The 25788-nt window shown below is 35.1% G+C and overlaps 1 protein-coding gene across 1 annotated transcript in view; it reads right to left on the bottom strand.

Annotated features, from left to right (window-relative positions):
• Positions 1 to 25788, bottom strand: part of Ide (Insulin degrading metalloproteinase) — a 599910-nt gene that overhangs the window by 428151 nt on the left and 145971 nt on the right. The window contains exon 8 of the mRNA XM_090392302.1: positions 13289 to 13401. Coding sequence (XP_090248428.1) covers positions 13289 to 13401 — 113 coding nt within the window. The remainder of the gene's footprint in view (positions 1 to 13288; positions 13402 to 25788) is intronic.

The raw sequence follows: 25788 nt of genomic DNA, 5'->3' as shown, positions 1-25788 counted from the left end.
AACATACTCTAAACAGGAATATTGTTTTGACAAAGTCAAACAAAAAATTGATTGACTTTGTCAATCAATTTTTTGACTTTGTCAATCAATTGTTTATAATAACCTAAAAATAATGAATTCATTCTATAAACATAAAGACATACATAAATATACTTGGGCAGCAAGAGAATGGAAATCAATATTAGATTATTTTATATTAAATGAAAAGACATCAAAATTTTCACTAGATGTTAGGGTTCACAGAGGATATGAAATAAGCAGCGACCACTTCCTTGTTAAAATAAAATTAAGATTACCACCTAAATGGCTACAAGTAACAAGAACAGAAAGAAAATTTGAAACATTTCTTTATGAAACTACACTATTGAATGACACAAATGTACAACGGCTATATGAACAAAGAATTAACCAATATCTAGATAAAATAAAACAAAATGAAGAAATAGAATGACTTAATATAAAAACGATACTAAATTCAGCAGCAAATGAAAGCTTAGGAAAGACCAAAAAATTCAATAATAGAAAAAAACTGAAGATCTGGGATGATACAATCAAAGCAATAATCAAAAAGAAACCTATCACAAATGGTTAAGCAATAAAAGATTAGAAGATGAAATAGAATATAAAAGAATTAAGAGCCACAGCTAAAAGAGAAGTCAGAAAAAGAAAGAGAATCATGGAACAAATTAGTTTCTAATTTAGAATATGATTTATATAGATCATATAAATGTATATAAGATTTTGAAACACTTAAATGCAGAAACCAAAGAAAACATAAAATTAAACACCGAATTGAAAGAAGAATTTCTAAATTACTACACAGAATTGTGGACAGACAAATATTTTAAAAAATACAACTGGCAAACAATTAACGAAAATGAAAAGGAAATAACTAAACAAGAATTAGAAATCAGCCTGAAAGAAACAAGAAACGGAATAACACCTGAAGATGATAAGCTAGGTTCAGAACTATATAAATACGCAGGAACAGGATTTAAAGAAAGACTCTTATTATTTTTAAATAAAATTCATTTAACTGATATCCCCCAATAGAATGGAAAAAAGCATCTGTGATTCCTATCTTTAAAAAAGGTAATAGATTGACCCTAAAAACTATAGAGGTATCAGTATACTAAATTCCTGTTACAAAATATATAGCAGAATCTTAAATAGCAAACTAATGAAATATTCTGAAAACTTTATTTTAGAAGTACAGAATGGATTTAGAAAAGGATGATCATGTATAGACCCGGCATTTTGCCTAAAATTAATAATAGAGAAAAGAAGAGAATACAATTTAGAAACGCATATTGCATTTATTGACTTTGAAAAAGCATTTGACAAAGTTAAAAGAAACATATTATTTAACATATTAAAAGAAAGACAAATACCAAATAATATCGTAAAAGCTATCACAAGTATATATGAAAATAATCAAATACAAATAAGATTAAATCATGAGCTATCATATATGAGAGAGAGATAAATCAAGGGAACCGACAGGGATGTCCCCTCTCAGCAACTCTTTTTAATATCTACTTAAATGAAATAATAATAAAATGGATAAATACCTACATCAAGGAATTAAACGTTCTCCTACAATGAACTTAAACACTCTCCTTTTTGCCGACGACCAAATAATAATTACAAATTCTTAAGATAACTTACAGAAAGCTATTTTAGATCTAAATGAGATAGCCAAAGATTATGGTATGATAATATCAACAGAAAAATTCAAAAACTATGGTCTTTAAAGGACAAGATCCAGCAAGAACTAAAATAGTAATAGACAACAAGATCTTAGAACAGGTGAATTCATTTAACTACCTAGGATGTATGATCACATGTGAACATGAAAAAGATATAAATGTAAAAATTGCAAAATATTTAAAAATAACAGGTGTAATTAACTCCATATTTAAACCAAACCTAGTTCAAAAACAAACCAGACTAAATGTATACAATACATTAGCCCTACCAGTCTTAATGTATGGAAGCAAAATCTGGACAATAAAACAAAAAGACAAACAAAGATTAATAACAGCAGAAATGAAGTTAGTGAGAAAAACTGCAAAGTATACCTTATTTGATCACAAAAGAAACAAAGAAATTATGAAATAATTAAACCAAGAACCAGTAATAGAAAAAATTAAAAAATATAAACATAAATGGATGGAACACATTCAAAGAATGAAAACAGAAAGATTACCAAAACAAGCCTTAAAGTACAAGCCATTAGGAAAAAGAAAATCAGGACGTCCTCTTAAACAATTCAACAATGACTTCGAAGGCCAAAACAGGCCATGCTAGGCCTAAATCTTTGTATCTAAACCTAAATGCCTTGATACGCATGATGATGATGTTGATTTGATGTATTCTTAAATAGAGTACATCAAAGCTATATTCTAATTAAGACAACATCAGAGAAACATTCATAGATAGTTTTCTTACAGTAACAATGATATCCTAATTTAACATGACAATTGTTGTCAAATCTAATAGATTTGAGATTCTGGATTATCTACACTCCTGTTTATAGTTAACTCTTAGGGAGAAAGGTTCCATGGGTAGAATATGTGTATTCCATATGCTTGGAATTTTTAGACCATCATTACTGTAAAGATTAGGGTGGTTGAAAAGTATCTCGCAGGCTTCCTTAAATTCATGTTCATACCATGTTTTGGTGTGATGTAAACAACTGGTGCTTTTCCAGTCAATTCTATGTTAAATGTTCAGGGCATGATTAGAAAGGCCAGCTTCACCATAGTTATTATATTTAATGTGTCGTTTATGTTCCTTTTGTCTGATAGGAATTGTGCATCCTGTTTCCCCTGTATATATATATGGTAGATTATAGGTGAAATAAATATGGTATACTCCAGGGTGGGCCAGCAGATAGAGTGGGTCTTTGGATGAATTGAGTAAGCTTTTTAATTTTGCAGGAGGTTTAAAGGTGGCTTTAAGGTTGCATTTCTGTAGTACTGTGTTTATTTTATCTGATGTCCATTTAATGCAAGGAATGGTTATAGTTTTATTGTAGTCTAGTTTATCTTTGTTTTTTAATGAGGTCTTGTAGAGAATTTTGCTCAGTGTTTTGGCTGTAACCATTTTTTAGGAAAGTATTGCTGATAACTTTAAATTCGTCTTTAAGCACTTGATCATTGGAGCAAATCTTCAAAGCCCTGTTTTGTTAGATATTAATGACACCTAGTTTTTGTGTCAGGTGGTGGTAAAAGTTTATGTGTATATATTGGCCAGTATCGGTTCCCGGTAAACAGTGAAGGAAAGACTGCCAGAAGGAATACGTGTGACAAGTGTATCTAGAAACAGAAGTGTGTTCTGCACTTTTCAATCTCAATTGTGAACTTTATGCATTTGTGTTGTTTGTTTAGGTGGCTGAGGAAAGAGTCTAATGTCTAGCATTCAGCAATATCATTCTGAATTCCATCGAACTAAAGAAAAAATTTACCTCAACAAAGGCGCAACGAATATACCACCACATGGAGAAAGCGTTACTCACAGAACAGATCCAGACTACTAGAAAAACTTGGCCATTACTCTAAACCTGTTAAAAAATTTTAAATGTGAACTTTCAAGGTACTTGAACGCAGATATTTGGGTTATCCTCAAGAAGATTAAGGACAACTCGGCAAACCATATCCTTCAAACAAAGAAAGAAAATCTCATATCCAAATTTCATAGACTGAAAGATTGACAACATTCAGAAAAACAACGGACATATTTGAATTTCTCCAAAGTGAACGTAAACAACCAACCAGAAGCAAGGAACAACAGGAGCCACCAATCACCTTCAGGAAACAGTAATGTAGTCAACCTATCCAAACCACGCCTTAAACAAAGATGAAACTTTGCTGTAGCACATAGATCGATTAACAAACTGGATTTTATTTATAATATTGAAAATGAAAATGGCTTAAGATTCATCCCAACTACCATAGAGATAAAATACATTTAGAAACCACCATTTTAAATGTAAATTATAAGAAAACAATAACAAGGCAACTTAACGAAACACGAATTAACAGCGGTGAAATCACTAAAATCAAAGCAAACATCGTAATAACTAGAGCTGACAAAGACAGTGCCACCGTTATTCTAAATCGAACCACATATTTAGAAAAAAATGAATCTGTTAGTCTCGGACAACAATACATATCAACTTGTTAACTACGACCCAACCAAGAGAATAAAAGAGAAAACAGAAGCTACTTAAATCAGCTACTACATGCCCTGAAGATACAGTAAAAAAAATTACTTACGCACTACGCTCATTCTCCGAGAATTTACGGTCTACCAAAGATACAAAAAAATAAATAAATAAATAAAAAAATAAAAATAAAAAAAAACCACTATTCCGGCCGATAGTCGAAGGTATAGCGGCCTGAATTATCACCTAGTCAAGAAATTAGCATCAACACTCAAGGAATTGGTAGGTCATTCCCCTTCCTATATCAGAAACACAAAACACTATAAATATTCATATTTATGAATTTAGGGACATAAAACACACGTGTTGAAAAGATTATTTTACTAATTAATAATAACTTGACGTTTCGACCCTTGTATTGAGATCATCATCAGAAGGATACATGTGTATAAGAACCAAGTTACATGCTGTTGCACTCTATACAGGTAAATTACATCTACATTGTTAACTAATCTTTTTTCTTAACCTGCCCTCTAGTGATTTAAAAAAATAAATTTTTAAAAAGTACAATAAACTCTGCTAAAGTCCTCACGTACTAGTATTCTTCTGGAATTATACAGTTCATATTGTTATATTACGATTATCTTCTGGATTTGTACAGTAAGGTTGCTATTGAATGTTCAGAAGAAAAAAAAAACACTTCAAGTCTTTTTCTATTGAGATTTTTCTTTGTGGTTGCTATGAAGGTTGCAGATGGGTCCTCCACATTCTTGGAATGGTTAGACCATCATTTTTATTCGGATTCGGATCATGTTTGAGTATTTCACATTCCTTGAATTTCCGCTCGAACCAGGTTTTGGTGCAGTGTAGGGACTTGGTACCTTTCCAATCAATTCTGTGGCATGTTTGGAGTGCATGGTCAAAAAGGCCAGTTTTTCCAAAATGGAGGTATTATATGTGTCGTTTGTGTTCTTCCTTCCTGATCGGGATGGTTCGCCCTGTTTCCCCTATATATGGTATGTTACATGTGCATTGTATTTTGTAAACCCCTGGGTGGGCTAGGTGTAGCAGAGGATCCTTGGAAGAACTGAGTAGGTGTCTTAATTTTGTCGGGGGTTTAAAAGTGGATTTGATGTTGTATTTGTGTAGTGTTCTGTCTATTTTTTCGGAAATGCCTCTAACATATGGTATAGCAATAGCATTCTTGAAATCTTTTTTGTTATTAGTGGTATTTTTGTGGAGGATCTTGTGAATGGTTTTTATACTGTATCCATTTTTTATAAAGGTATGTTTGATGGTCTCATATTCAAGGTTAAGAGCTTGTTCATTTGAACAAATAGTTTGAGCTCTGTGTTTAAGGGTGCTTATGACCCCCTAGTTTTTGTGTTGGGTGGTGATAAGAAGTTTTGTATATGTACTGGCCTGTGTGTGTGTGTGTAGGTTTGCGGTAAACTGAGAAGGAGAGACAGCCTGAAAGAGGAAGACGTGTGACAAGTGTGTCTAGGAACGGAAGAGAGTTGTTTTTTTTCTATTTGAATGGTGAATTGGATGCGTTTGTGTTGTTTGTTCAGGTGGCTAAGGAATGTATTTAGTGCTTTGTAAATTTTATAAACATAAACTTTATAAACATAATCAAAGATATTACATTAGAAAAAGATGATTTATTAGTCAGTTTTGACATCTCTGCCCTTACGAATGTCCCAATCAATAACAATCCTTCTTTTACAGGACAAATTCTCTCCAGATATCACGGTGCTCTTTGTGCATGTATTACGTTCTGGTTATTTTGTGTGGCAAAATGCTTTCTACCTACAAAAAGAAGGCAGAGGAATGGGCTCGCCATTATCCCCCCCCCCCATTGCTAACTTTTATATGGAATATTTTGAGCAACATGCTCTAGATTCTTCTCCTTTAAAACCCAAAGTCTGGCTTAGATACATTGAAGATGTTTTCTCTATCTGGCCCCAAGGTCGCCAGACATTAGACACTTTCCTCAACAACCTAAACAAACAACACAAACGCATACAATTCACAACTGAGATTGAAAAGCAAAACACACTTCTGTTTCTAGATACACTTGTCACGTCTTCCTTCTGGCAGTCTTTCCTTCTGTTTACCGGAAACGACACATACTGGCCAATATATACAGATAAACTCCTACCACCACCCAACACAAAAACTAGGTGTCATTAATACTCTTCTAAAACAAAGGACTTTGAAGATTTGCTCCAATGAACAAGTGCTTAAAGACAAATTTAAAGTTATCAGCAATATTTTTCTAAAAAATGGTTATTACAGCCAAAACATTATTAACAAAATTCTTTACGAGACCTCAATAAAAAATAAAGATAAACCAGACTACAATAAAACTATAACCATTCCTTACATTAAAGGGACATCAGATAAAATAAACAGAATACTAGAGAAATACAACCTCAAAGCCACCTTTAAACCTCCTGCTAAATTAAAAAGCTTACTCAACTCCACCAAAGACCCACTCCCTACGCTGGCCCACCCTGGAGTATACCGTATTTATTACACCTGTAATCTACCATATATAGGGGAAACAGAGTGCACAATTCCTATCAGACAAAAGGAACATAGACGAGACATTAAATATAATAACTATGGTGAAGCTAAAGGGTGCTTAAGGGTCAAAGCTGTATAACTGAGAGGAGACCTCCACATAGCCTTTAAAGGAATGCGGAGAACCGACCAGGGCTTCTGACCTAATGTCCAATCCTCACCTTCTCGTGGTGCACCCTGTTGGGTATCTACTTCGATACTGAACGGACGAGGATGGGCTGGCAATTTGGGATTTAGCCGACCAAATTGTATTCTTATTGGTTAAACCAAAATATAGAATGATGGTACAACATGACAAAATTTCATGCCGGCTGGGGCGTCGCCCGGTTAAACAAGGCCCCCGTTGTTTTCGCCAGGGAACCAGGGCGAACAGCGAAAAGTCAGCTACTGGAACAAATCTGAAAATAAACCCCAACTCAACATCACCAGAGTTAAAGATCGGTACAATCAACGTAAGAAGCCTGAATGGCAAAGAAATGGAGCTAGCTGAGGAATTAGATAAGTACCAGATCGATATAATAGGGGTGACTGAAACAAAAAAGACAAAAACTGGTGAGATCTTTCTGAGCAATAAATACAAAATGTTATATTCAGGCAATGACAATCAAGGAAAAGAAGGAGTAGCCATAGTATTCAACACAAAATACGAGGCTAATCTTCTTGAATGGCAGTCAGTCTCAAGTAGAGTAATGTGGGCAAATATGAGAATGGGGAACTGGACAATGAGACTTATTTGTGCCTATGGTCCCACAGAAGGTTCTACTAAGATAGAAGTGGAGGAATTTTTTGAGGCTTTAGAAAAAGCAACTGACACAATGAAAAATGAAAAGTTGGTCCTTGTTGGGGATCTAAATAGCAGAGTAGGAAATGATTGTGAGACATACAAAAATATTTTGGGAAAATTTGGAGAAAAGAGCAAAGCTAATAATAATGGCAAATATCTGTTGGATTTCTGCTCAGGACATGGACTGGTTATTACTAACACCATGTTCCAACATAAAAATGTGCACAAATTCACATGGAGAGAAGAGGCAAGGAATAAGAAAAGTCTCATTGACTATGTTATTGTTGATAGTGATGTTTTCTCACTGGTGCAGGACACCAGAGTGTACAGAGGATTTGAAATTGGAAGTGATCACTATTTAGTCTTGAGCAGGATAAAATTGAATTTCATATTGAAAAGAATAACATGTAAGAAAGTTTTAAAGCGAATAAAAGTTGAGCAGCTCTCAGATGTGAGCTGTAGACTAAAATACACAAAGATTATTGAAGGAAAAATGAAAGAGTTTGAGAACAGGAATCAAACCTTGGAGATTCAGTGGCAAACTCTGAAGAAAACATTGATTGATTCTGCCAGAGAGGCATGTGGTGAGGTTGTTTGTAAGGATAAAAAAATCAGAACTCCTTGGTGGACACAGGAGGTTAAAGAGGCAGTGAAGGAAAAGAAGAAAGCATACCAAAAGTTCCTGTCAAATAAGTCAGCTTGTGCTCTTAGAGAATATAGAGACAAATGCAAGAATGCTAAACACTCTGTAAAACTAGCTAAACAAAAGTCATGGGAGGACTTTGGCAAGAATATAGAAAATAAATATCAAGAAGGTGGCAAAATATTTTGGAGGTTGTTGAAGAAGCTTAAGAATGGAGGAAAGAGTGCTATAAAAGGAATTAGAGATGATAAAGGTGACATGAAAACGGGAGAAAAAGATATCCTTGAAGTATGGAGTAATTACTTTGAAAAACTGCTAAATGAAACAAGCAGTGATAACAGCACAGTGGTAAAAAACACTGACCAGGCATGCAGTCAGGAATACATATCCATACTTGAAATAGAAAAAGCCATCAAAGGCTTGAAATGTGGAAAGGCAGCAGGAGTAGATGATATTCGACCAGAAATGCTGAAGTATGGTGGTATAAGAGTCTTACAGTGGCTGCACTGCATAGTTCAGAAAGCCTGGACAGAGGGACGAATTCCCGATGATTGGAGTAGAGCTCTCATAGTACCCATATATAAAAAGGGAAATAAAACTGCATGTGAGAATTACAGAGGTATTTCGCTACTTAGTGTTCCTGGCAAGATCTATGCAAGTATACTTGAGAAACGGTTGAGAAGAATTGTGGAAGGAAAGCTTGGTGAAGAACAAGCTGGATTCAGGCCAAATAGAGGCTGTCAGGATCAGATCTTCACTTTACGACAAATAGTCGAGAAAGCATGGGAATATAACAAAGATCTGTATTTAAGTTTTGTCGATCTGGAAAAGGCATATGACAAGGTGCCAAGAGAGAAGCTATTCAGTACGCTGCAGTTATATGGTGTCAATGGGACATTATATCAAGCAATACTTAGTCTTTATTTGAGTTGTAAGTCAGCAGTTCGAATTGAAGGAAGTACAGGAAGATGGTTTAATGTTAAATCTGGTGTGAGACAAGGATGTACATTATCCCCTCTGTTATTCATTATCTATATGGATCACATTATGAAGGAAAGTGGTATTAAACATGATATCAAAATTGGAGATGTTAACGTGAGCTCTTTGCTTTATGCGGATGATGTTATACTTCTAAATAAATCCGCTTCAAGTCTGCAAGATTCTCTGACTAAATTGAATAGCTCTTGTAATAGATATGGTATGAAGGTCAGCAATAAAAAGACAAAGACAATGAAAATAGGCAGAATCATTGAAAATGTCAACTGTGTTGTGAATGGAGAACCTGTGGAACAAGTAAAACATTTCAGCTATTTAGGCACAATTTTTACTGAAGATGGTAAATTAAATATAGAAATAGACAACAGAATCAGCAAAGCTGGTATGGTGGGAAGTCAATTGAATAAATTCATATGGAATAAGAGAGAAATTAGTCGGAACACTAAATTAGCTGTATACAAGACAGTGTTCAAACCAGTTTTAACTTATGGATCTGAGAGCTGGGTCAGAAGTAAAACACTTGACCAAAGACTAGAAACTGCAGATATGAGAGTCCTGAGAAAGATTATAGGCGTGAACAGATGGCATCAATGGCAGTATCATATTAAAAACGAGGATATTAGGAAAGAACTTGACATTGTCAGCATCCAGGAATGCGTTAGCAGAGCTAATCTCAGGTGGTATGGTCACTTAAACAGAATGGGCGAGGAAAGATTAGCAAAACAAGTGTTCTCTGCCAGGTTGGCAGGAAAACGACCGAGAGGAAGACCAAGATATAGGTGGATTGATACGGTACAAAGTGCTTTAGACGATAGAAATATAAGATCTGATAATATTGGAGTGTTGACAAGTAACAGACTGATTTGGAGGAAAATTGTAGATAGGAAATTAATAATGATGTAATTTTTTTAATGTAGTACTATCATATCCTGTACACCCCTTGAGGGTACATGGCAGGAATTTGATGATGATGATGATGATGATGGTGAAGCTGGCCTTTCTAATCATGTCCTAAACACTTTACACAGAATTGACTGGAAAAGCACCAGTTGTTTACATCACACCAAAACATGGAACGAACGTAAATTTAAGGAAGCCTGTGAGATTCTTATCAACCACCCTGGTATTAACAATAATGATGGTCTAAAAATCTTGGAAGCATATGGAAGGCACATATTCTACCCATGGAACTTTTGCCCTAAGAGTTAACTATAAACAGGACTGTAGATAATCCAGAATCTTAAATCTACTATAACAATTGTCATGTTAAATTAGGACATCATTGTTACTCTACAGGCAAATGGCAACCACGTGCTCTGCGTGCTGGGCCGGAAGGTGGGAAAGCGTCAGTTACGCAGCAGCCTTCGTTCAGTGCAGACGCCTGCTCGAATTTGCAGTGAGTTTTCTTGATTTTCTTAGTGTTTTGTTGTTTTTTTTTTCATAAATTATTATTAATTAAGCCACCATGGGGTCGCAGAAGAATAGCGAAAAGAAAAGTTGTTAGAACCATGATAAAGATGAAAAAAAAACATATCCAAACATGAAAATGGCGTTCGTGTCTCGAATCTTGCTATTCAGTTCGGTATGGCGAAATCAACGTTATGTACAATGCTCAAAAATAAAGAGGCGATCGAGAGAGCTGATGTTGCAAGAAGAGTGAAAGTTCTTACTAAACAAAGATCGCAGACGACTGAAGAAGTGGAAAAATTATTGCTGATTTGGATAAATGAGAAACAGTTAGCTGGTGATATTGTTACTGAGGCTATAATTCGTGAAAAAGCGAGGCGATTACATGATGACCTGTAAAAGAAAACCCTGGTACGAGTGCTGATACTGATGTGTTCAAAGCTAGTAGAGGGTGGTTCGAGAAATTTAAAAGGAGAAGTGGCATACAGAGTGAGGTTAGGCATGGGGAGGTTGCGAGTTCAAACCAAGAAGCTGTTGAGAAATATGTGCAAGAATTTAGTGAACTATGTAAAGGCTGAGGGTGTTCTTACACAACAAGTGTTCAACTGTAATGAAACTGGCCTATTTTGGAAAAAAATTGCCAAAGAGGACCTACATCACTCAGGAGGAAAAAGCATTGCCAGGACACAAGCCAATGAAAGACAGGCTGACTCTTTTGCTATGTGGAAACACAAGTGGGGACCTCGAGGTCAAGCCAATGCTCGTGTACCACTCTGAGAATCCGAGGGTGTTTAAGAAAAATAACATGATGAAAAGTAAATTGCCTATGTGGAAAGCTAACAGTAAGGCTAATCAGGCAATTGTTTATGGAGTGGATCCATGAAGTCTTTGCCCCAAGTGTGAGAAAATACCTTCAAGAAAAAAATTTGCCAAACAGACCCCTTCTTGTGATGGACAATGCTCCTGCTCACCCTCCAGGCTTGGAGGACGAGTTAGTGAAGTTCCTTTATCACAGTGACGTTCCTGTCCCCTAACACAACTTCTCTAATTCAGCCCATGGACTAGCAGGTCATCTCGAACTTTAAGAAACTCTACACCGAAGCACTGTTTCAAAGGTGTTTTGAAGTGACTTCTGAATTCTAGAAAAATCACTTCAACATCCTCCATTGCATAAGTATCCTTGACAAAGCCTGGGCGCAAGTGACTTACAGGACGATGAACTCGGCCAGGAGGAAATTGTGGCCAGACTGTGTAGCAGACAGAGACATTGAGGCTGAGCATGTTGCACTTGTCGATGATATCGTGTCTCTGGGCAAAAGCATGGGCTAGGAAGTTGATAAAGCTGCTGTGGAGGAGTTAGTGGAGGATCACAGGAATGAGCTCACCATGGAAGAACTGGAACACCATCAGAAGGAGCAGCAAAAGACAAAGGTGGAGGACATGTCTTCAGACACAGAGGAAGGGAGTGAGGATGTTCCTAGTTCTTTGATCAAAGAAATATGTGCAAAATGGGGTGAGGTGCAAAGTTTTGTAGCAAGATATCACCCTCACAAAGCTGTAGCAAACCACATCATAAACCATTTCAATGACAGTGCCATGTCTCACTTCAGAAACATTTTAAAATGCAGGCAAAAACAAATGTCATTGGACAGGTTTTTAGTGAGACAGAGGCCCAGTGTGTCTCAAGCAGAGTCGAATGGTGCCAAGAGACAGAAAAGAGAAAGAGAAAAAACCCAAGAAGGACAGTAACCTGATGTTTCTATGGAAGGGAACACCCCCTTACTCATGCCATCAACTCTCCTGCATATGCATAAAGTGAAGTTAAATTATCGTTTTTATTTTATCTATTTATTGAGTTTATGCTTTTTATGTAAGATTTTATGCATTTTCATTATGTTTGTATATGATCTTATGCATGAAGTACTGTTGTAAAGATTTAAATAAACAATCATCTGGGGTTCATGAACAGATTAATCCATTTTACATTAATTTTTATGGGAAAATGGTTTCAGTTTTCAAACAATTCGGTTTCCGAACAGCCTTCAGGAACGAATTAAGTTTGACAACCGAGGTTCCACTGTATATATATTATATTTTCACTAGAGGTCATGCCAGTAGAATAACCGTTGATTAAATCATTGTCTCTTTAGCATAGTGTGTGAAATGTACTCAGCTTGTCCTTGTATATTTGTGTATACTCCAGATGATGACTTCACATGAAGGTCGAAACGTCAGTAAATTAAAATAGTTATTTATAACACGGTTGTAAAGTCCATAATTTCTAAAATGAATAATGAAAAACATGCTTTTAATGTAAGTGATTTCCATATTTATTGAGTGAAAGGTGACTGAATAATATTGCTGCCAGGAATTTCCATTCAGGACTTGATTCAATTTTATATTTTGTTTCAAAGAATCACGTAATGGTAATCAACATTCTGTTTAAAAAATTCCAATGCTGATAAGAGAAGTCACCTCATAATTTTAGATAAATAGATGTAGGTGTTAATCTATAAACTCATCTCCAAAAGTTCTGTTTAAAATTCAAAAGTATTATACTTCAAATTCAGTTCTATTAGTGAAAAGATGATCAACATGTGGTCTCAATATTTTAAATTCCAAAGTTGTTTTGAGTACTGATTTCTAATCTATCACTTTATTAATAAAGCATGTTGAATTATTATTTATTTGACAAGCAATATACCTTTAACTGCTCTGATCCAAAGGGATGTTCTTTCCACTCTGGTACAATGACATTTTTATTCTGGACTCCCAAAAACAGAGGTAAAACCATGTCTGTCAATTCTTCAAGAGATTCTTAAAAAGAGGATCAACATTTAAAAAGGGAAAAAACAAATGGCTATTTAATATCATTTATTAATGCAAAGGAATATCTTATATGTAATAGTTGAAGCATTTTTCTGTACTAATTTACTAATCATTTAGAAAAGAAAGATGAAAACAGTTCTTAACCATAAAAAGACTTTATGTTCCTTTCAACGAGTTGCCTCAATTTTGCAATATTCAAAAGTCATTTTGAAAATTATAATATTGAGTATATTGCAATCAAAATCTACTTGCAATATTGGAGTAGATTTAGTAAGCTTGCAAGTAGCTACAGACTGAACAAAATCAAATTTTTTATTTGACATTAAACATCCTACTCAAACTCTTTTTTTTTGTTTAAGATAGAATAATGTGCACCATATAAAAGGTCATTCTAATTACCATGTGCATGGATGTTTGTGACTGTTCATGAAAATACTGGTGGTGGGCAGTAGATGGCATTGGTGTTGGACAGAGAGTTGTAGAGTGGATGTCCTCCCTTGAGTCTTTGGACTCCCTGGAGGTGTCAAGTAATAATAACAACAAAAATTAATGTAATAAATTACACTGTTTATCGCTTTTACTGTTCTTTCTATTTTTATTATTTACTGACTTTTCCTTCTTCAAATGGTTCTCACTAAAGGAAATCTTCTCCCAACTACAATACAGCAACACTAATCACTCCTGTTGACTTATTCGGACATATCATTAAAAAAAATATGGTGGTCTTAGATGAGTAGATTTTCCTTGTGGTAAGATTTTGTATAATTTGGCAAGCATGGTCTTATATATAATGCTACTGATAACAGTATACCAGTAGTGGATACTAACTGCAATAAATATGGCACATTTCCAGTTAGTCAAAAGTAATGGTGTTTAAATGCTTTTTATCATATGAAAATCAAGCTATATAACTTGATTTGATCAATAACACAGTCCTGTCCTAGGGATAAAATTAAAAATAAGAAATTAAAAGTTTAGTTTCTGGGGTACGCATGTCAAAATTTTCTCCCCATCCAAATGTGAAAAATTGTGCTTCTCTACCCGAGGATTGTATTCCTCAGGAAACAAATAAGATGGCAGACAGCAGTGGAAGGGATGAACAAAGAAGAAAAGACAATTATTCTGCAAGATTGTAGATGCACCGTGAGGTAGTGTTGATTAGTTGCTGCATGCATTTGAACAAATTCAACAGAAAAGGAGTATTATTGATATTAATTCTGATGAATTAATGCTGTAAAAGTATTTTGCAAATGCAAGTAGCAGAAACTGAGTGCCTGTGTGAAAGTGAGTGAAGTGTATTAGTGAGAGAGGGGCAATTAATCAGACTGATTGCCCTTTTCTGTACAGAGTCTTGTATTTCAACAGTCAGACAGATCTATGATTTGTATCACGTTTAGAAGTTGTTTGGAGTTAAAAGTAATACCTGGAGTGAAAATGTTTTAAAGCAGAGGAGGCAGTACTTGTACCAAGAGAGATATGAGGTTAGTGTTATACCAAGAAGGCAGATCCCATCATGCAAAAGATTTGGGTGTTGCCAAAAATAAGACTGGAAAAGAAGGGTTCTTTTTTTTTGTGGGAAATAAGGCAGAGCTCTATTTGGCTAGCAATGAAATTGACAAGGTTATCCAAATCCCATTGATGGGTTTTGGAGATATTTATTTAAGGTAGCAGTGGTTAAGGCTCCACAAATTGTGGTGATTTGTGCATTGCCAGGTTTGTCAAATGAAAAGGAGGAATGCAATGTGCTGTTGTCAGCAAAACTATGTACTGGTTGATAGTCTGCTGGAGTAGATCACTGATATACAGAAAGAACAGGGTGAGTGAGAGAACAGAGGCTTGTGAATTCACAACCAGCACCCTTTGCCCATAATGAAAATTTATTTAAATCGTTCTGCAGGATATCTACATCACCTTTATCAACCTCCCTGGTTTTACATTGTCAGCAAACAAATGATTTCCAGCCCCTGAAATCTTTCTATACATCATTATCAAATTGCTAATATGTATCCTTTTAGAGGCTGGTGAAGGGTGGGGGGGGGTTACAGGATATATGATGGTATTACATGAAAAATTTATATCATTACTAACTTCGAATTGACAATTTTCCTCCATATTAATTTGTTATCTGACAAGACTAATATCTGATTTTATACTTGTCTTCTAAGGCACTCTTTACTTGTTTCTTCCTCTGGATCTTTCTCCTGTCCAACCTGGCAAAAAAACATTTGTTTTGCTAATCCTTTATTCTTCCATTCTGTTTAAGTGACCATAGCACAATTTTGTTCAACATCTATTTTGAAACAATGTTAAAAGAAGCACTGGAGAATTTGGAAGAAGGAATAAAGATTGGAGGTAGACAGATATTTGCAATAAGATATGCAGATGACAAGGCATTATTATCAAATACTGAAACAGGACTACAACATCTGTTGAACAGATACTGGAATCCTGTATCAATTATGGAATGAAAATTAACATCAGAAAAACAAAGGTAATGAAAACAGCAAGGAAGAGGCAAATATGGATATCAGAATAAGTGGGTAAAAACTGAATCAAGTAAAGACATTTAAATATCTACGAAGTGTTATTAGCAGTTATGGAAGTTGTAAAAGTGACAAAAAAGCAAGAATAGCGATGGGAAGAGATGCCTTTAATAGAAAATGGAATTTATTCAGAAGCAAAATGGATAGATACCTAAAGAAAAGACTAATAAAATGTTATGTGTGGAGTGTTGCCCTCTATGCAGCTGAAACTTGGACATTGAAGAAAGAAGAAACTAAGATTTTGGAAGCTTTGAGATGTGGATTTGGAGAAGGATGGAAAAAATCAAATGGACAGATAAAATAACGAATAAAGAGGTTTTAAAAAGAGTAGAAGAAGAAAGAAGTCTGTTAAGGAGGACAAAAAGAAGAAAGGGAAACTGGATCGGACATATTCTGAGAGGGAATGGAATCATCAGAGATGCCATCGAAGGAAAAATAGACAGGAAAAGACCCAGAGGAAGAGTAAGGAAAACAATGCTAGATGACATGCTGAATGGAGACTGGTACACAACCTTGAAAGAGAAGGCTCAGAACAGAAGAGAGTGGAAGAAAATTTTTGCTCCTAAAAGAAGAACATGCTCAATTGCAGAATACTCAAGAAGAAGAAAAGAGACCACCTGAGATTAGCTCTGTTAATAAATTCCTGAATGCTAACAACTGTAAGTTCTTACCTAATATCCGTATTTTTATAACATAATATTGCCATTGATGATATCTGTTCACTTCTCTAATCTTTCTCAGAACCCTGATATTTGTGGTCTCCCGTCTTTGATAAAATCTTATTTTTAACCCAGCTTTCATCTCAGATACAAAAAGTAAAAATAGTTTAACACTCATGCGGAAATTTCTGTGGTTAAGAAGTTCAATTGAATAATTTCAGCTTTGTGACCACATATTTATTAAAAAAGACTGTTTTTTAAAACTAAACAAGTACTAGAAAACAAACCCGACAAGTTTCGCTAGCCGTCAGACTAACATCTTCAGCAGTAAAGATAGCTAACAGTTTAAAGCACAAACTATAAGAAATTATGAAAAAAAAACAAGTTCATTTGTTGGTATTATGAACATCAAAAAAAGTTCATTAAAAAACTGAATAACAGATCTATACTACCGTTAATATGCGTTAGCTAGAAACAATGCTATTTGATGTCGCGTTCTGTGGTTCACTTTCACTCTGTCCAAGTTACTGAACTGGGACAATTTTTGATAAACGCTGACCAAACTTGATTTAAAATCAAACCTTGATTTTTGTTGCATTGCATAGGAATTTTGATCATACTTGCTGCCTCTTTGAATTTTCTTGTGAAACAGTTTTTATCAATGTAGGACATGTTTGTTCTGTTCCAGAGTACATCATGACCAGTAGAAGTTGTGTGAAATGCCAAACCAGACTTATGTTCTCTCTTTTTTTGTACGTCCTTTTGATGTTCGCTCATGTGGATTTCTCCCGATCTCTCCATCTGGCCTTACATAGCAGATGCCACAGGAACAGTGAATATTATAAACTCCTGGTTTTTTCCATTGGGTGATGTGGAGGTTTCGGAGGATGAAGAGATTTTGATATCTTTTCAAGTGGCAGGAAAGTCACTTTTATGTTATACTTGTAGAGAAGTTTGGCTAATTTATCTGTGACATTCATGATATAAGGAAGGGTGACTGTGTTCTTGAAGTCTTGTTTATTTAAGTTTCTTGTAGGTGCTGTATTGAGAATTTTCTTAATTAACTTAGTTTTGAAACCATTCACTTGTAGGATCTGTGTTAAGTATTGTAATTCTTCTTTCTACTTTTCTTCTGTACTGGGGATGCTGTATGATTTATCCCTTAAGGTTTTTATGAGGCCTATTTTTTGCTTGGGGTGGTGGTATGAGGTAGTAAGAAGGAATCTTCCTGTGTTTGTCAGCTTTCTATAAATGGAAAACGATAATTTTATTTCATTTATTTCTATAAGGATGTCTAGGAAAGGAAGTTTTTTATTTTCTTCTAGTTCCAAAGTAAATTTTATGTTAGGATGTAAGTTATTGAGATAGTCTTTAAATGCAGTCAATTCTAGTGCTGTTCCTGGCCAAATGATGAAGATATCATCCACATAGCAGAGCCAAATTTTTGGTTTGATGTGCCAGTTTTGTAGAGCATTATTTTCAAAATTTTTTATGTAGAGGTTTGCTAGAGCTGGTGAGAGGGACGAACCCATTGCTAGTTTGGCATTGGATTCACATTGGATGATGAAAGAAATCTTCTTATGAAAGGCTTTAGTTTCGCTGCAATGCCATGATCGTCCCGAAAGTTGATATCATAGCCCAAATTGAAAAAGGAATAAGAAAAGTACCAGGAGATATAGCAGATCTGATCTGCATTCGAAGCACAGCATTACTATTAAATTGCAAATTACCACCAAAAAACCTACAAAACACAGAATTTGCAACCCTTAATAAACTCAAATCAGACAAAAACATAGTTATAATCAAAGCAGACAAAGGGAATGCAACAGTGATTTTAAACTCAGAAGATTATAAGGAAAAAATGAAAAGCCTTCTTGAAAATTCCTACACCTACACAGCATTAGACAGAGACCCCACTTGGCGAACTCACAACAAAACCAATGAACTTATCAAGAATATACCAAATTGGTCTGAGGAACTAAAAAGAAATTTACACTCAAAACACCAACTAGGTTCCTAGAATATATGGAGTTCCCAAAATTCATAAACGAGATGTACCACTAAGACTGATAGTAGATGGAAGGGACTCTCCTACCTCAAATCTGACAAACTTGATTTTACCACATATAGGAAAAACACTATCGTTCATTAACAGCAGCACAGACTTCATAGAGAAAGTAAAAGATATACACATCGATCTTTCAGACATATTAACAAGTTTAGATGTGGTCAGCTTTTCACAAAGATTCCATGATATGAAACAGTAAACATCCTAGAAAATCTCCTCCCACCAGACATTGTACAGCCCTACAAACATTGCATAAAAAATTCGTTCTTCCTTTACCGAGACAAACTCTGGGAACAAAAAGGACTAGCAATGGGTTCACCCCTCCCACCAGCTCTAGCAAACCTCTACATGGAAAATTTTGAAAATAATGCTCTACAAAACTGGCATATCAAACCAAAAATTTGCCTCAGCTATGTGGACGATATCTTCATCATTTAGCCAGGAACAGCACTAGAACTGACTGCATTTAAAGACTATCTCAATAACTTACATCCTAACATAAAATTTACTTTGGAACTAGAAGAAAATAAAAAACTTCCTTTCCTAGACATCCTTATAGAAATAAATGAAATAAAATTATCGTTTTCCATTTATGGAAAGCTGACAAACACAGGAAGATTCCTTCTTGCTACCTCACACCACCACCCCAAGCAAAAAATAGGCCTCATAAAAACCTTAAGGGATAAATCATACAGCATCCCCAGTAAAGAAGAAAAGTAGAAAGAAGAATTACAATACTTAACACAGATCCTACAAGTGAATGGTTTCAAAACTAAGTTAATTAAGAAAATTCTCAATACAGCACCTACAAGAAACTTAAATAAACAAGACTTCAAGAACACAGTCACCCTTCCTTATATCATGAATGTCACAGATAAATTAGCCAAACTTCTCTACAAGTATAACATAAAAGTGACTTTCCTACCACTTGAAAAGATATCAAAATCTCTTCATCCTCCGAAATCTTCACATCACCCAATGAAAAAATCCAGGAGTTTATAATATTCACTGTTCCTGTGGCATCTGCTATGTAAGGCCAGATGGAGAGATCGGGAGAAATCCACATGAGCGAACATCAAAAGGACGTACAAAAAAAGAGAGAACATAAGTCTGGTTTGGCATTTCACACAACTTCTACTGGTCATGATGTACTCTGGAACAGAACAAACATGTCCTACATTGATAAAAACTGTTTCACAAGAAAATTCAAAGAAGCAGCAAATATGATCAAAATTCCTATGCAATGCAACAAAAATCAAGGTTTGATTTTAAATCAAGTTTGGTCAGCGTTTATCAAAAATTGTCCCAGTTCAGTACTTGGACAGAGTGAAAGTGAACCACAGAATGCAACATCAAATAGCATTGTTTCTAGCTAACGCATATTAACGGTTGTATAGATCTGTTATTCAGTTTTTTAAAGAACTTTTTTTTGATGTTCATAATACCAACAAATGAACTTGTTTTTTTTTTTCATAATTTCTTATAGTTTGTGCTTTAAACTGTTAGCTATCTTTACCGCTGAAGATGTTAGTCTGGCGGCTAGTGAAACTTGTCGGGTTTGTTTTCTATTACTTGTTTAGTTTTAAAAAACAGTCTTTTTTAATAAATATGTGGTCACAAAGCTGAAATTATTCAATTGAACTTCTTAACCACAGAAACTTCCGCATGAGTGTTAAACTATTTTTACTTTTTGTATCTGAGATGAAAGCTGGGTTAAAAATAAGATTTTATCAAAGACGGGGGACCACAAATATCAGGGTTCTGAGAAAGATCAGAGAAGTGAACAGATATCATCAATGGCAATATTATGTTATAAAAATACGGATATTAGGTAAGAACTTGCAGTTGTTAGCATTCAGGAATTTATTAACAGAGCTAATCTCAGGTGGTCTCTTTTCTTCTTCTTGAGTATTCTGCAATTGAGCATGTTCTTCTTTTAGGAGCAAAAATTTTCTTCCACTCTCTTCTGTTCTGAGCCTTCTCTTTCAAGGTTGTGTACCAGTCTCCATTCAGCATGTCATCTAGCATTGTTTTCCTTACTCTTCCTCTGGGTCTTTTCCTGCCTATTTTTCCTTCGATGGCATCTCTGATGATTCCATTCCCTCTCAGAATATGTCCGATCCAGTTTCCCTTTCTTCTTTTTGTCCTCCTTAACAGACTTCTTTCTTCTTCTACTCTTTATTCGTTATTTTATCTGTCCATTTGATTTTTTCCATCCTTCTCCAAATCCACATCTCAAAGCTTCCAAAATCTTAGTTTCTTCTTTCTTCAATGTCCAAGTTTCAGCTGCATAGAGGGCAACACTCCACACATAACATTTTATTAGTCTTTTTTTAGGTATCTATCCATTTTGCTTCTGAATAAATTCCATTTTCTATTAAAAGCATCTCTTCCCATCGCTATTCTTGCTTTTATGTCACTTTTACAACTTCCATAACTGCTAATAACACTTCGTAGATATTTAAATGTCTTTACTTGATTCAGTTTTTTTCTAGTCAAATATCATCTAATCCTGCTGCCTTTCCACATTTCAAGTTTTCGACAGCTTTTTCCAAGTACTCATATGTACTCCTCTTTGCATTCCTCTTGAAAATTTTTCTAGTATGGTTCTGTCACTGCTTGGTTCGTTTAACAGTCTTCACAAGCAATTACTCCAGACACTTAGGATATCCTTATCTTCAGTTTTCATGACACCTTTATAATCTCTGACTCCTTTTATAGTACTTTTTCCTCAATTTAGCCTCCAGAATATTTTGCTACCTTCTTGATATTTATTTTCTAAGTTCTTATCGAATCTTCTCATGACTTGTTTAGCCAGTTTTACTCAGTGCTTCACTTTCTTACATTTTTCTCTATCACTTCCTATATCATCAATATGCAAATTAATTTAGTGATAATTTAATATATAGTGACACTTCAATAATGCTGGAGTTAATCAGCAGTAAACTAATGACTGTAAAATAACTGGTTTGTTTTGCTGTTTGGGGGATAATTTTGGATGACATAATTATAAAAACAAAATATCACTAGCCATTAGTCAATACATCATTAAGCCAAGAAACCAACTCAGAAACATTAAATATTTTGAGAATAATTTTTTTTTTAATAATGCAAAATCTCAAAAAATCTCAAAACATATTACTTTTGAGATTTTCTATACTATTGACACAGCACACAGATATTTCCACATTCCATATGTGTGTGTGTGTAGAATAGACATGACACACAATGAAGAGTGAGTTCCTGCATGATGTGCAAATATGCAAGGAACTGTCCAGCATGAACATAAAAAAAATAAATTAAAAAAAAAAAAAAATTGAAACTAAGTTATAAATCAATTTTTATATTTTTTCAAGATACAGACAGATCCATTTTGCTAGATATGATATGTTAAAATGATCCAGTTAAGTAATCCTATTAACTATTTAACGTCTTAAAAAGACAGATTTCAGATATCTTTATAACTAAACAATATCATCAACTGGAAACTGCACATATACAAATCATGATTAATCATTAAAACAATTACCCAAGCACTAAAATACACTCAAGGGTACAATGAGAAAGTATAGCATGAAAATGAAAATAAAGTATTTAAGCTTAGATACTTTTTATTTATTTATTTTTAAATGTTGAGCCCATAGTGGTTGGTTGATCAACCTATAGTACATTAGTACCGTATATGGGTAGAGGGTTGGGAAAGGAAGAACTTGTTTACATTTGATTTAAAAAAAAAAAATTAGCTAATGCCTATTTGTTCCCATATAGGGAGTAGGCAGGGCCGTTTACCCTATCTGACTTTTGGAGACTGAGTGGGCAGTTCAATCTCCACTGGTAGCCAATCAGAGAGATAGCTGGCCCAAGATTATCACTGATTCATCGGTACGCAGTGAAGAAGGCGGCAAGCTAGTGCTGCCATCTCGTGGTCCCTAACCCTAACACAATATTTTTAATGTCTGAAAATAGTGTGGGTTCGACGGTCAATTTTCTTGAGTTTACGGGACGAAAAACCTGCTAGCCCGTGCCAGAGATCGACTAACTCGTGAACCAGTCAAATAAAGGCTTAGAAAAATTTCCTCTAGTCAGCGACTAGATTTGAACCACCAAATCCTTTCTTCATACGGTCAAGCACCGTAGAGTGCAAACGCCACTTCTACTGAGCTACACAGGACTGCATTTTGTATTCCGTGGGAAACACATCAGGGGGAAGATTGTGGCACAATACAGCAGCAGTAGCAGGGATGATGGAGGAGGAAAAGAAACTTGTTCTGTAGGTTTCAAAGTGCAATGTGAAGGGATACTGAGCAGCAGCTGCACATGCTCCAATGAGCTTAGTATGAAGCGGGGGATTTATTGATGCTATTTCAGATGAACATTTTCCATGGAAATATTTATAGAATACACATATTCCAAAAATCAAATGTCTGTGCAAAAGTAGGAGGAGTGAGTTTGGTAAGAGATGGATCATTAATAAGTTTAATTGCTTTCCTCTGTACTGAGTCAAGCATTTTGAGTGAGCTTTAGGGACCCCACTCCATATGTGAGAGCAATACTCAACAGCTGGACGGTGTTAGATCCTGAATGGACGATTTTTTGAGAAATTATTCATTCAGAATCTAACATAAGAATTTGGCTAAATCAGATAATACCTGGTTGACAGCACACAGTTCTGAATTTTTTGTAAAGGAATTTATGTAATAACATGTAAAACACATTAGAAAAATCTTGTAGTTGAAAGTTAAACTGAAGGATTATAGGATTAATGAAATTTAATAAGGAAATTGTAGTATAATCTTGTCCCATTAAGCTGTCTTAAACTTAATAAGTCGCCAAAGAAGTTAAAAGGACGAGTGCAAAGGTCGAGTTACATAGGCACGTATTGGCATAATGCCGCCAGCTACAACGTATGAGGAATATGATGCAAGCGGGATTCCTGGAATACAGCACCTAACGGCAGCTAGGACTTGGAGGATCACTTCAGGGGCATGAAGACGAAGGGTCGTATGGGAAAGAAGGGACGAAACATAAGCGAATTCACGCGATAATGCGGGGCTTTTTTCTTGTTGTTCCCGATTTCACTTCGAGGATTCCTGGCTAGCGGACGGAGTAGGGACGAGCGAGAGAGATGTCCCACTCAAGTAAGAGCAGAGAATGCGCTGTATGAGGCAGTGAGAAGTTCGAGTCCGGGAAGAATGTAAAACGGACGGCGTAGTCGTAAGCCTATTGCGGAAGTAACCAATCGAAGGAGGATCCGAAAACACGTGGCCGTTAACAGACCTTCGGAAGAAAAAGATTGGGTAACGTAAAGACCTTTATTGTATGTTTGAATGAGACAGAATTTAGTGTTAGATCATATTAAGTGGACAATAAGGATTTGTAATTTGAGATAGAGTAATTCTGCTGAACAAAGGAATGTCAGGAGTGAAATTTTAGCTGCATGTGACTGAGATTATATGTGAATTTGAAATTTTGTGGATGATTTATATCAGAATAGTAACATGTTGAGAAATGTATTTTAATGTAGCATGAAATAAGAGTTTGATTTTTGAGTAACATAATTAGCTAGATTTAATGTTTTATAGTTTGTGTGAGATTACCAAGTTAATCTATGAGTGTTCTGTTAAATTAGTATTGCGTAACTAACTTAGCAAGAGATTTTGAAAAGCTTAGTATCATATTCCAATTATAGCTGTAAAATGGAATTTTTTCCAATAAACATGTTTTGTTGTATATGCCTGATTCGTGCTTGGTTCAAGAATTCAAATTACCACTTGCAAAAATTTAGAACCATAGCGGGAGGGAATTTAATGAGTGTTATAGTAAAATAGATCATTGGCCATGACTGAAATTAGAACCAGTATCTATTTAGTGTGTATTAGAATGAATGCCAATTAACCTAGGAATATTCCCTGAATTTTGAATAAGCTCATATTATAGGACTCTGGCTGGCGCAGCAATAAAAAATAAATTTGCCAGTGTCCGAAAAGGAAGCATTCTTAGGTGGAGTTAAGTAAGGCATTCTTAAGGAAGTATATTAGTGTATTATATATCAATAACGAAAGTATAAAGAAAGTAAAAGAAGATATAACATTAGCACAGTGAGTAGGATTTTAGATGAGCAAGGTTTGAGTAAGTAAGAAGAAGATAAATAAGTACAAATGAATAAGTTAGTAAATAAGTGCAAATGAGTTAGTAACAAAACGAAGGAGTGATAAAGATAAAAATAGTGTTAAAGAATAAAACAAATGAAAATAAAAATAAAATATAGACAGAGTAGAGAAAACCACAAATATTAACAACGGATTTGTGATTTGTATAAGGTTATCAGCTGTTCAGAGGTGAAGTAACATTATGTGTGAAAGAGAAATAATAGTTTTTTTTTAGAAGCTGAGGATGCAATGGTTGTGATGTATTTAGGCCTGGAGAGGCTTGATGTCAGGGTAATTCCAAGAAGAGAAATCTCATCTTGTCTGGAAATTTGGGTGTTGTCAAAAGGAATACCAGGAGAAAATGGTTCTTTTTTTTTTTTGGTGAGAAATGGGTTTCATTAGCATTGAAACTGATGAGGTTATCTGAATACCAATGGAGGATGGATTGGAGATCGGAATTGAGGGCAGAGGTTCTGTAGATTGATGTTCTATAGGTTGAGGTGAGTTGTGTAGAGTAGGGTTTATCAAATGAAAGGGAGGAGTGCAATGTGCTGTGATCTGCAAAATTGTGTATTGGGTGAAGGTCAACTGAAGTGGATCATTGATATATAGCAGGAAGAGGGTTGGTGAGAGGACAGAACCTTGTGGAACCCTAGCATTAGTTGAATAGCGAGAGGATAAGGAACCATCCACAATCACACATAGTGTGCATCCAGACAGAAAGCTGGCAATCCAACTACAGAAGTCCTAAGACAGACCAAACAATGGTAATTTGCTCAGTAAGCCTTTGTGCCAGACCCAGTCAAAAGTTTTGCAGATATCAAGTGAAACCACTTGAGATGCACAGGACTTCTCCATGGCATTTGTCCAGAGATGGGTGACACATGTCAGCAGATCTCCAACTGATTGGCAGTGATAGAATCCATACTGGTGGTCATTTATTAGGTGAGTACCTT

Source organism: Typopeltis vanoorti, chromosome 5 (genome assembly GCF_054136105.1).
Source record: "Typopeltis vanoorti isolate ZY-2024b chromosome 5, IOZ_Tvanoo_1.0, whole genome shotgun sequence".
Taxonomy (NCBI): Eukaryota; Metazoa; Arthropoda; class Arachnida; order Uropygi; family Thelyphonidae; genus Typopeltis; species Typopeltis vanoorti.
The sequence above is the reverse complement of the archived record's forward strand: the minus strand, read 5'-3'. Positions and strand labels throughout refer to the sequence as shown.